The 13,816-nt window shown below is 37.1% G+C and overlaps 1 protein-coding gene and 1 long non-coding RNA gene across 2 annotated transcripts; one reads left to right on the top strand and one right to left on the bottom strand.

Moving 5' to 3' along the window:
- Positions 1-1,591: 1,591 nt before the first annotated feature.
- LOC101831802 (olfactory receptor 4K3-like) lies at positions 1,592-2,533 on the bottom strand. Its single transcript, XM_005064529.3, has one exon. The coding sequence runs from the start codon at positions 2,528-2,530 to the stop codon at positions 1,592-1,594; it is 939 nt and encodes a 312-aa protein (XP_005064586.1). The 5' UTR covers positions 2,531-2,533.
- A 2,801-nt stretch (positions 2,534-5,334) lies between these two features.
- Positions 5,335-7,588, top strand: LOC121140221. The gene is made up of 2 exons (XR_005877018.1): positions 5,335-5,387; positions 7,441-7,588. It is a non-coding gene; the product is annotated as an uncharacterized LOC121140221 (long non-coding RNA).
- The last annotated feature ends 6,228 nt before the right edge of the window (positions 7,589-13,816 follow it).

Raw genomic sequence — 13,816 nt, 5'->3', positions numbered from 1 at the left:
CTTACTGAGTTATATTTTGAAGAGTAACTCAGCACGCTAGAGAAGAACCAAAGTTTCTAAAGTTTACAATGAATATAAAAGGTTAAGCTCTTATTTTTATTACTAACAATAGATATAAGTATAACTGAGGCAGTAAATACATATCTGACAGTTATTTAGTGTTATCTATGTGCCAACATGTGCTACAATTACAATCCAGAATACATATCAGAATCGTTCACAATCCATACTAAACTGTAAAAACTGAATGTGAATTACGGCATGTACATAATTAAAAATATTCTGAACTTAAGGGGGATATTCAGGTTATTCATTTAGCTTGAGTTGCTCTTTTTAGAAATCATTATTATCTTAATCTGTTGTGCAATGGCATTTAGCAAATGAATACTGTTGGAATAAAATCATTTTTTGTATCTCTCAAGTATAGAAAAACTCAAGTCTGTTACCTCAAAGAATTTAATATATATTTCAAAGTCTTCTTCAACTACTAAAACATTTGAGATACTAATAAATGTCTTTGTGGCCATAATACTTCTAACATGACAGGCAGACCTGAACAGACAGCTAACAATCTTAAAAATATTTTATTTATTCTACCATTTTGTTGTATTTTTCCAATAATCAAAGAATAAAAGCCATCTATATTATTTTTGGCCTCACTTCTGTTGTTGTAATCACTGAATTTCAATCCATCTCTTGAAAAAATAAGAGATGTTTTATATCTCATTATTATAATTTGCATATTACTATATTATCCAAATTATAATTTTGATATTTGAAATGTCCAAGGTTGTATTTACATTTTATTCACAGATGAACATTAGTATTGCAATGAAATAACTCTCAGGATTTTAATTTTGCAAAATTGTTTATTATATATTATTAACTATATCAAATATTTGAACATAAAGGATTAGCAAGCAAGGTCATGGCCACTATCTCAGAAAGATTATAGTCATAATTTGATTGAAATAATAAACAATAATTTGAAGGACAAATTTTAATACTTGAAACTCAGATAATTGAGAAAATCAACATTAGGTTTGTTTAGATAAATATTTCATTTTAACTAAGGTAATAAAATCAATACTAAATAATGTCCAGTGCTGTTTGGTGTACAGTTTATAACTTTTATTCTTTTGCAATTTTTCTATTTCCCTTTGTTATCTTGGAGAAAGTTGGAATAAAGTAAAAATAATAATGTTGCTATCTTACAAAGGCTGAGTAAAAAGTTTGTGGGTTGTGTTACGGTAGATTATTTTTTTTATGTTAGAGCAATATTTAAGTAAATTATATAAAAAATGTTTAGGAGCATGACAAATACTTTTAGGTTATTCTTCATGTTGTTGCAGATACTTAAAAACCAATTTCAATAGTTTCCTTACAAGAAAGGGTCAGTTTTTAAAAATTTTCAGAAATAATTGAAAATGTTCTAAATGATTAACATGTTCAATCTCCAGAATTATATTGGGCTTGTTAAATGTTAAAAGGCTATTACTAATGTACATACAAATAATTGTAACAAAATTTCAACTTTTCGTCATTTAGTGAAATGTAAAATTTAAATATTTACAGGAATTTTGTTTAGGCATTATATATTTACCTTGTTGTTCATGAAATAGCTTTTTAATCTCTTCATAGAATTTCTCATTTCTTTATTTCTCAGTGTATAAATAGCTGGAATTAAGAGAGGTGCAAAAACAGAATAAAAAACAGCAAGAAATTTGTCTAACCAGGTGATTTTGAGGGGCCACACGTAGATGAAGATGCAGGGAACAAAAAAGATCATCACCACTGTGATGTGGGCAGTGCACGTGGACAGGGCCTTAGAAGCACCAGAATTAGAACTCTGGCGAACAGTGAACAGGATATATGTGTAGGATATGAGCAATAGAATGAAGCAGGTTACAATCACAACTCCACAGTCAGCATTTACTAAAGTGTCCAAGTCATGAGAATCCATGCAGGCTAGGTTGATCACCAGTGGTATGTCACAGAAGAAACTGTCAATTTCCATGGGACCACAGAGAGGCAGCTGCAAAACTGCCACAAGCTGACTCATGGCATGCACAAAACCAATAGTCCAGGAAGTCAACACCAACCCAGTGCATCTTTTCAGGTTCATAATGGTGAAGTAGTGGAGTGGTTTGCAGATGGCCACATAGCGGTTATAAGCCATTACCACCAACTGCACCATTTCTCCTGCATCAATGCAATGGGCAAAGAACACCTGGGACATGCAGCCTGAAAAAGAAATGGTCTTGTTTTTTCTGAGAACATCTGCAATCATCTTAGGAGTGGTGACTGAGGAAAGCCACATATCAACAAAGGACAGGTTGGCCAAAAAGAAATACATTGGGGAATGGAGATTGTGATCAGTGGCTATTAAGACCATTATAACAATATTTCCTGATACAATGAGCAGATAAAACATTAAAAATATTATGAAGAGTAAGACCTGAAGATCTTCTGAATGGGAAAGTCCCAAAAGCACAAATTCTGATACAATGGACTGATTCCTCCCATCCATTACACTCAGTGTTTCTTTATAAATAACCTGCAAAGAAAGATCTATTAGATAGATAAGCAAAGTGACTTAATTCATCAATTCTGACCTTCACATTGAAAGTCTACATCTATTCATGAAGCGGAAAAGCTAAATGTCAAGACAAGTCTTTGTCAATTTTGAAAAGCACTGCTACCCAAGTGAAAGCTTATGAGTCAAATCCAACTCCCCATGAAGAGAAGCATCAGGTGTGACTGCTATACACATGCTCTATCAGGAAATCCATATAGAGGAGAGCAGTGAGGAAGCAGGACAGCAATTTGAATGCCTCAAAATGTATGTGGCTTCACCTGGAAGTGTGCCTATGCCCATCAGTCTAGTAAAAATATGGTCTGAATGTGTCACCAGCAATCATAACACTTCATAATAGAAATGCAGTGTATACTTTGGACCTGATAGGAATTACATTAAACATCAGTAGAAAGGCTCTGGCAGGATCTGTGCAATCTTTTGCAACCTGTATGATTGTGATCACCAGTAGAGGAATTTCTGTGACATCACTGAGTTAAAATATTTGTTTAAAGCCTAAATTTGAGTTGGGAAAACCTTGTTGGAGGAGAGTGGTACATAACACCACATAAGGAATACATGGTTTGAGATTTGAATGTAAAAACCGGAATCATACATTTTCATTAACAAATATTTATCACAGGATAAATTAACAAGATAGCATGTCAAATGCACATATAATTTGCAACCAAGACAACTAATATTCAAACCTGATCTCTGAAAGTTACATTTAGATCATTTTTAGCAGTTGGAAAAACTGATCTTGAATTTTATCAACTAATCTTGAGAATTCTTAGGATTCGAAATACAGTTTCCTGGAAATCTATCATCTCTCTATCATCTGTTTTTTCATTATTTTTCTTATGTATGGATAATCCTTGTTTTTTGAAAAATCAAAATAGATTTCAAAATATATAAACAAATTGGATCTAAATTCCATGATGGATTTTTTTGATAAAATATTGTGATTCTGGGGCCGGGCGTTGGTGGCACACATCTTTAATCCTAGCACTCAGGAGGCAGAGGCAGGCGGATCTCTGTGAGTTCGAGGCCAGGTTGGACCGACAGCCTCCAAAACGATACAGACAAACCCTGTCTCGTAAAATCAAAAAAAAAATTGTGATTCTGTTCTTCACAACTCATTCTCAAACAATGTATTTCCCATTTTGTGTTCTGTACAGTTTCCCTCCTACAAGACTTTCTGAACATCTACATTAGAGCTCTAAGTAAATATTTTAATTCAATGATGCCATAGCAATGATTCTATTGGTGATCAATGAAATCATGAAAGCTGTGTAAAATGATAAGATTCTGTCAGAATTTTTGTATTGAAATGCAATGTAATTCCTGTTGTCAACCTTGGATGAACAGAATACAGCAGCTATTCACTTGCAAGCACAGGTAAATTGCTGATACTACTCTGTAATGGAAAACACTCAAAAGGATAGTGGGAAATCATTGCTCATTTCCTTCTTCCTTCAGTAATTCTCTTGGTGATTTTCAAGTTTTAGGTCTTATTCTTTAATTTGTTGAAATCTCCATTGTGAGAGAATGCAGCAGGTGAACAAAGAAAGATCTCATATTATCATTGAAATTGCATCTACCTTCCCATTTTTATGAGGCCTCTGAAGGGTGGAGTTATGATAAAAACTAAGAACGTACTAAAAACATCAGGTAACACATCTATTTGCAGTAGAAGCATGGCCAGTATTGGTTTGGTACAAATTATCAGACCCTCTAAGGAAAAGACACATATGATACCAAACAGGTTCCACAAGAAGTCTGATAATCTGAATTGTACCTCTAAACTTAGTTTTCTATTATCCTGACAATTTCCAGCACAGTTTTCAAAAACCAGTTCTGTATCTTCTAGAATAATTTACATGGGTAATAGAAATTTAATATTTCATGTATTTAAGATGGAAATTTTCTGCAAGATGACTATTCACATTCTTAGGAAGCAGTTTGTCAATGTAAAAGTATTAAGATGAAGTTTCATATTCTTATTATTCAGAATCATGGGGGAATAGTCATATTAATATTAACATGTTTAGCACAAATGCTTGACAAAGCATAAGTCTAAATAAGTCAGATCTGATTGATTTCATGTCAGCAGTTGTTATATATGGCTTTGTACTAAAAGTATTTCCATTTATTTACCTATAAAATTAATACACTTAATTGAATACTTGTTATGAAGGTGTTAAAAAAAGATACAGAGAAAAATAAGCAGGCTTTTCTATATTTCATAGTAAACTGAACCATTAGACATGTTCTCCTTTCTGGGTACTTTTAATAGAATTTATAGTTAGGTAAGTTAGGTTTTCTAGATATACAGAAATATATTTGAGATAGATAAACAGTCTTCAAACCTCTCAAAGACCTTCAGAAAATGGCATTTAAAATGGTTTAGGGTTTTTCTTGATAATGAGAAATGTCTGCTCCTGGTATCACCAATTACGTCTGAGATGGGCATCGAAGAAACTCGTTATGGAGTTTGCTTTCAACATGGCAAGATTAGCCATTTGGGCAAGAAACTGCTCTTCCCTGTACTTCTTGACTGTTGTTGTATATTCTGGACATGCAGGACCCACAGAAAAGTGACTGCTGAACTCAGTCTTACAGAGTTCCTGCTTCATGGAAGAGTCTACGAGATTTTCTGCAGGACAAAGAAAAATGACTGACAGACTGCCAACGCAGATGGACAGTTTGAAATTTCCTGATTTGCTGAGAAATCTTCTGGATACATTGTGGCCTATGGGCTGAAGATGGATGCCCCAACGTTACAGAGGAACTTTGGGTGACTGTCCAGGTAGCAAGATGTCTCTGTCAATCCTAGTGTTTATATATTATCCTTCTGTAGTCTTTGATGGAGTTGAAGACAGATAGTTATAGTTTTTCTTAGTTATGATAAAAGATAAGCTACATATATGACTTTGGATCACAAGATTGAGATAGATGATATTTTCTTTAAATCTTACTAAATGTTAATAGACAAAATATTGTAACTATGTTCTTACTTGATAATTATTCTTTTATATATAATTTAACTGTTAAAGTTAAGACCTTTCTTTTTGTTTAGACAGAAAAGAGGAGATGGTGGGGAAGTCCTATGTATATGTCAATAAAGCACTGTCTGGCCAATAGGAATCTAGATAGGTGGGGCTAGGAATCCAGGAGGATTCTGGGAAGGAGAAACACAGGAGAGTCAAGATGTAATGCCATGGAGGTAGGAAGCCCGGAACTATTCTCCAGTAAGAGAAATACTTAGATTAACAATTATGGGGTAATTACTTAAGTCAGAGCTAGCCAGTAAGAAACAAGCAAGGCCAACAGCTTCATAATTAATATAGCCTCCTGTGTGTTTATTTGGGACTGATGTGGCTCTGGAACCAGGCTGGCGGGAAGGCTGGCTTCTCTCAAGGAAAAAGCTTCTCTTTACAGTTTCTCAGAAATTTGTTTCCTCTCTTAAGAACTCTATTTAGGGCTTTCATCCATTTTTAAATTGGATTATTTCTTCTCTGATATCTAGTTTTTTGAGTTCTTTATATATTTGAATATCAGTCATCTCTTGGATGTGTAGTCTGTAAAAATCTTTTCCTATTTGGCAGGCTGCTGGTTTTTCAGATTGATTGATGTCCTTTGCAGTACTGAAACTTTTAAGGATAATTAGATCCCATTTATTAACCCAGGTACATAAATACAAATACAGTGCATATTTGCTTATATAGGGATATTAATTTTTAAGTCAATGATAACCAAACTGCAATCCATAGAACCACAGAGAGTAGATATAGAGTAGGGGACTGAAATGGGGGGGCAAACAGATCTCCCTACTATGGGAAAGGATGGAAGGTGCAGAACAGGAGGATAAAGTAGGGATGGGGAGAAAGTAGGGAACAAAGGAGGGAATACAAAGAGAGATATGTAAAATTAAGGATCATCCAAAGGGTAATATGGAAACCTAATATTGTAGATGCTTACAAAAATACACATATATGAAAATATACATTATATGAAATTGCCACATAATGGCTGATACAAAGCCCCAACCAGATATCTCTTGCAATCAAATGAAGCTTCCAATAGTGGGATAGGGCTAAATCCAATGGAGTTGTTGGACAAAGGAGTGTTATGGGAACCCCCTAACCACCCAGGCTGAGTGACAGAGACTATAGGATGCTGTCCACAAACCAACAGCAAGACCCCATTTTGCTGAAGACAACACCTACACAAGATATTGAACATGGAGAAGTCGAGATAGTGCCTACATAGAGCCTTTGCCCTGACATGCCATCATCTTTAGTTCAAGATGGTATTCTACATACTACCAAAGTAGAAACATAAGCACTGTCTCATCTATAAAAACTGTGATCTCCAGTGACGACCTTTGTAGTGATATATTGTTTACAATTTAATAATGCTTGCTCAGAGATCAGAATGTAAAAGCTGGGCAGCAGCAGCATACATTTTTAATCCCAGGATTCAGGAGATAGAAGCAGATGGGCCTCTGTGAGTTCAAGGCAACCCAAGGCTACATGAGAGTGAATCACTCTAAAAGAGAAACAAAGCTCTCACCTTTAGTTCCAGCACTAGAGAGGTGTGTAAGATATGAGCAGGGGCTCAGAGTTGGCATTCAGTCTCCAGCCATGCTGATCATTCACAGAGCTAGGATTGTCCTTTAAGTCTGAGGTAGAGGTAAGAGCTAGTGGCTGGCTGTTTTGCTTTTCTGATCTTCAACTTGAACCCAATATCTGTGGCTGTGTTTTTAATATTCGTGCTATAGACTTGCTTGCAAGACAAGTTATTCCAGTGGCAGCACGTAGGCTGTGGGAGTAACCAGTCAATGTTTGATTTTATTTCAGGTCCATACCACAAGATACCTGACACTGGCTGGGTGACCAAGGGCCTGAAATGGATAGCCAGGGGTCTATGGTAAAACCAGATACTACTATTCAAAATAAGACAAAACAAAACCTCCAAAAACTAGTAATAAAATGATTACCAATGACATATTGCAATACTCATAGATCAGTGTCTTACTCAGCCATCATCAGAGAAACTTCTTCCTGCAGCAGATGGGAAAAATACAAAGACTCACAGACAGACAATATTCAGAGAATGAGAGACCTTGGGATACTTAGTCTTAAATGGCATATCTCCACCAAATCCCCCTGAACCCTGTGGAACAGGAGGAAGAAAGATTGTAACAGTCAGAGAGATTGGAGTTCACCAAGGAAAGAAATTCTTCTAAAGATAGCAGGTAAATGCACATATGCACTCACAGAGACTGAGACAGCATGCATAGGGTCTGCACCAAATGGGGTCCTAGAGAAGGAGAAATAGATACAAGTTCCCATCCCTAACCCAGAAGATATTCCCAGTTGATATCCACTTGCACATGAAAATTTAATTTTCCCAAAGAAGTCTTATAGAGGAAAAAGAGTTTCTTATGGTAGGTCATGTGTGGCCAGTAGTAGATGGCCAACAGAAATGAATGGAAAGACATCTTTGGATATTTCTTGTCTCACCAAGTCATGCTAGGCCTTTTCAGTTTTTTTTTTAATTAAAAATTATTTTACTTTTATTTTATTTGCATGTGTATTTTCTCTCTCTCTATTTACCCTATAGGTACCTTTGTATATATATTATGGCATTCAGTTTAATGTTTTTATCAGATTCCTGAGTGGGCAAAAAAGTGGGTCTCTGAATCTCTATTTGTTTCTTGTGTCTTTACTTGGGCTCTTTTCCTTCTGTTTGATTGTTTTGTCCTACTCTGATATGCCAGTTTTTGTTTTATCTTTTTATGTTTTATTATATCTCTTAGAAGTCTGTTCATTTTCTAATGAGAGAAAGAAGCTGGATCCTGATGATAGGGGAAATTGGGAGGGACTGGGAGGAGTAGAGGGAGGGAAAACCATATGCAGGGTATAGCATATGAGGAAAACGTTCAGTTTTCAATATAATGAAAAATGGGCTACGAAGGAATAAAAGGTGTCAAAAAATGTCTTTAAAATGTCAATGGTCCATAGCTATTAAGGAGATAAAAATCACAACTTAGGCATTTTATCTTTCCCCAGTAAGAAAGACTAAGATCAACAAAACAAGTGACAACAAAATGATGGTGAGGATGTAGGGAAACAGGAAATTGTATTCATTATCAGCAGAGCTGCAAACTAATTCAGGCCCTCGGGAAATTAATGTGAAGAATTCTTCAAAAGCTAAAAATAAATATACCACAAGACCACGTTATACCTCTAATCGCGCATGATCAACATCCCACGCTCCACAGACACTTGTTCAGCATAGTTTCATTCCTGCTTTGCTCACAATTGACTAGACAAAGGTCCTTCATTTGGGGAATGGATGATGAAAATGTGGTATATGAATACTGTGGAGTATTATTCAGCTATAAATAAAAATGAAATAACAAAAATTGCATGGAAGGTTATCTGGAATTAGGAAGAACATATCGTGTGAGGCAACTCAGACCCAGAAAAACAAACATGGACTCTTCTTGCCCATCTGAGTCTCCTAACTTTGAATCTTCAGATGTTAAGTGTATAATCTAGAGCAGTATCAGAAAGCAGAAAAGTAAAATTGGACCATGGAGGGGAACAAAAGAAATGGGAGTAAGAAAGTGCTTGAAAGGGGAAATGCAAAAAGGGGGAAGTTAGATAGGGTGGGAAGACAGTGATCAATAAGAAGGAGAGAAGAAAAAATAAGATTAAGGATCTGAAAAGCTCTCTCTGTCTCTCTCTCCCACACATATATAATTACATGTATTACATATATATCTGTGTGTATACATATACAATATAGTTTAAAGTTATTCAGCTTTGTCTGACAATGCCACCCATAACAGCCTTTGAGTATCTAACAAAGACCCTGATACCAGGCATGAGATTCCCTGTTTCCAGTCATTGTTGGGGAATTCAAGAGAGTTTTAAAACAACAGGTTATTGCCTCCCAGATGTTGAAAGTAATTCCTTATTGCTGAAAAAACAAACAAACAAAACAAAACAAAAACCATGTTACAATGTACTCTGGTCACAAGATGAAGAGGTTCAAGCTGGATTTGACCTCAAGGCTACTTACTTGAGGATTAGCTTTCATAGTACTGAAGTTTTAGATACTATACAAGCATCCAAGCTAGGGAAGCCATCAATAGCTGTTGCCTAGCTCTGTTGACTATGAACCACAACACTGGCCAACATGGCATCTTGTCCCTAAATGTAGGTACTAAAATTTACTTACTGGGTCAAGGTTACCTGATAAGAAATGCAAATCCTCCTGGGATGTATGAGTCTCAGCAAGACTAGGACTGAGACAGGTTTATTGTAAGAAATCAGATTTTTTAATGCCCTTATAGAAACAGAATACAATGGAGTTTTCCAAGATTAATATAATCATAGTTGCCAGGATACAATGTCATTTGCAAGATATAGAGGGCATACAAGATTAACATCTAAAATTAATTGTCCAGACAAGCTTCTGTGTGCCTCACTGACTTCCAAGGAATGAAGAGAAACTCAGGTGGCCTGAATGCTTCACTGCGTGAGGGAAAGTCTTGGTTTCTTAGGAACTGAAAGGCACACAGTGTCCCAAGAGCCATGTACTCTAACCTGAAAGACCTATGGCAAATGCCTCTCAAGGCAAATTGATCAGGCCAACTCCATGGTTCTCCATGCTTATGAGTGCTCTAATGGTACTCACATCTTGGTAGTAACCAACTGTTTTCTACTAGGACTTGAGATCCCCTCAATGGGAAGGAAATCATGCATGGTACTGAGAACCTAATTATCTGCCTGAAGCTAGTGAGGCTATGAAACTTAGTGAGGAATCTGTTATAACACTTTATTTATGGTTTAGTAAATTCTAACTGCATTCTAAATAATTATCCTTAAGCTCACAGATAAGGGTAACTTTACTTCCTCATCAAATAAACTTACAGAAAGGTACAACTTGTCAAAATTCAAAGAACAAGGAGCCATGGGCTAACGAGCCCAAACTGACACATCTATAACATAATTTCTGAATCTAGTGCTCAGGGAACACTGTGAAAGGCTTTGAAAGATTGTAAGAGGCAGGGAGGTTCAGGAAATGTGCTGTGAGCTTGTATCCCCTAGAAATGATGATAAAGCTTCACCCATGATATTTAAACAATATGACTGCTTAAATAAGACCTGAACAATGATACACCAACATGTATGTGATGTGGAAGGATAAATGTCACAGAGCTCCACAGTCTTTCCCTGGGAGCAACCCTATAACTGACAAATACCAAGTAGTCAGCCCTGAAATCTTGTACATATAAGTGACACTAAATAAATTGAGCATATTGTATTTATATATTTAGATATGTATACATACATATATCCTTACATATTGCAATAGCAAAGAACAGGCCATGAATTTGAGGGTGCTGAGTGGGGTGTACACATATGAGAGGTTAGAGGGAGGAAAGGGAAGAAAGAATTATTTAAGTATATTTTAATTTAAAACTTTAAGAAGTCAATCACCAAACAAAAATCTTGCTCGTTTAGACTACAAAGCCTCCTAGAACATCATTAGAACTATACTTGGCAATCATTTTTTTTCCAGAAATGCCACCTTGACACAAATCTTGCCTCATTTACCCACAAGTGAAATGTAGAACCCCTTGACTGTTTTCTCTTCTTAAATATCCTTCCATGATAGAGGGAATTATTATAGGTTTGAGGAGGGATCTGGCACTAGTGAGATTTCCAGAGATCTACAAGGATGACACCAACTGGCAAACTAAGCAATAGTAGAAAGACTACCTTAAATGCCCCTCCCTGATAATGAGTTTGACTACTTCCTTATATGCCACCCTAGAACCTTCAACCAATGACTGATGGAAGCAGAGGCAGCCACCCACAGCTAAACACTGAACTGAACCCCTGAAACCCAGCAACAGAGAGGGAGGAGTGATGAGCAAAGGGGTCAAGACTGGGTTGTTTAACCCAGAGAAACAGCTTACCTGAACAAGGTGGAGCTCTTAGACCCCAGACTGATGACTGGGAGCCCAGCATGGAACTGATACAGATTTCCTGAATGTGGATGTCAGTGAGGAGGCCTAGGCAATCTATGGGGCCTTGGGTAGTAGATCAGTATTTATCTCTGGCATACAAATGAACTTTGGGTGCCCATCCCACAATGAGGGATGCTTTCTCAGCCTGGACTCTTGGGGGAGGGCGTAGGCCCTGCCCGGAACAAAATGACAGACTCGGGATATTCCCCTTGGAGGGCCTTACCCTCCTTGGGGATCAATTAGAGTGGGAATTGGGTGGGTGGGGGAGGCTGGGGACTTGGGGGGCATGGGAGGAGGGTAGGGAGAGGGAGCTGAGATTGACATGTGAAGCAACCTTGTTTCTAATTTAAATTTAAAATAGTGGGGTACAAAAACATCTTTTCATAGTTGCTTCAGTATTTTGCAAAGCAAAGATACATGGTGCTAAGCCATTCAGATCTGCCAAAGCCTCTCCCACTTCATAAATGTCATGTTACACTGTAAAGGGCAATGATCTTTTTTTAATTATTTTTTGAGACGGGGTTTCTCTGTGTAGCTATGGAGCCTGTCTTGGCACTCGTTTTGTAGATCAGGCTGGCCTTGAACTCACAGAAATCTACCTACCTCTGCCGCCTGTGTGCTGGGATTATAAAGGCCTGTGCCACTATCGCCCATCAAGAGCAATGATCTTCTAAAGCTCTATACCACTCCTTAGACTCCCAAGGAGTCAATATCAGTCTCTGTTTCTTCCTTTAACATTTTTATTTATTTTTTGAGAACTACATACAATTCATTTGATTATATTCTTTCCCATGCTCCAAATCCTCCCATCTTCCCCACCACCTGTTTACCCAACCAATTTTATTTTATTTTCTCTTTCTTAAGAAAACCAAATGAGTCCTGTGGGAACTACCAAGCAACCAAGGTTCTCCACTAACTGATGGCAGAGCCCTATAAAATAACATCTGTACAGCTCGCTGAATATGGAAAAGTTGAGTTCATGCCTTCCTAGAGCTTTCACTTTTATTGGCTAATGTTCCCAGTACTGGAATGTACTCTGCACACTACCAAAAGAGAAATGTAAACACAATCTCAGCTAACAAACCTTTGACAATTGTGTAATGCCTGCAAGATACGCCAATGCCCTGGTGGTAAAAAGTTGTGGGGGTAACCAAACAATATCTGATTTTACTTAAGGCCCACATGATGAATTAGAAGCCATGCCCATTCCTGCTTGGGTTACCAAGAGCTTGAGAGCAGACAGCCAAGGGACCTGGGGAAAAACCAAATATTACTGTGCTACAAACGCAACAAGGCAACAATTAAATGATTCCTTATGGTATTCTGTTATACTCATAGATCAGTGCCTTGCTCAGTTATCATCAGAGAAATGTTCTCCGGCACCAGAGGGGGACAGATACAGTGATTCACAGCCAGATCATAGGCAGAGTGACAGGCCTCAGAACACTAAATGGGATGTCTCCTTCAAATCCACCCCTCAAGGCTCAGGGAACCCAGGGGAAGAGGAGGCAGAAGGAGTGTAAGAGCAAGAGAAAAGAGAGGGACACCAAGGAAACAAGGCATTCTAAACACAGTAGGACTGATACATGTATGAATTCGCAGAGGCTGTGACAGTCTGCACCCGATGGGGCCTTAGTGCTGAAAGGAGAAGTGGTTACTTGTCCACATCCCTAACTCAGAAGCTATCTCCAATTGACAGTCACTTGCCAACACTAAATTAGTTTTCTTCACAGAAGTTTTACTGGAGTAACAAACTACTCTTTAGGGTAGGTCCCATTCCCAACAATAGGCGGCCAACAGAAAACGAATTTAAATGCATCTTCAGAGGTTTCTTGTTTCATAATGTCATATCAGTATTATATTTTAATTTTTACTTAGTTTAATTTTTTTAGTCATACAGATTTTATGCATATATCATGGCTTCTAGTTCCATGTTTCTATGGGATTCCTGAGAGTATGACCACGGGGATTCTCTGGGTCTATATGTATTTCTTGTCCCTTGGGTTCTTTTCCATCTGCTAGTTTACTTTGTCCTATTTTAACTTGTTTGTGTTTGATTTACCTTATTTTTTGTTTTATTTTACTATTATCCCTTAGATGCCTGTTTGTGTTTTTTAAAAATGGGAAACAGAATAGATGCAGATTCGGATGGGTGGGGAGTAAGAAGGAGCTGGGAGGGGTGGATG

The sequence above is a fragment of the Mesocricetus auratus genome, unplaced genomic scaffold, assembly GCF_017639785.1.
Source record: "Mesocricetus auratus isolate SY011 unplaced genomic scaffold, BCM_Maur_2.0 Super-Scaffold_100004, whole genome shotgun sequence".
Lineage (NCBI taxonomy): Eukaryota > Metazoa > Chordata > Mammalia > Rodentia > Cricetidae > Mesocricetus > Mesocricetus auratus.
This window is presented reverse-complemented; position numbering and strand designations above follow the sequence as displayed.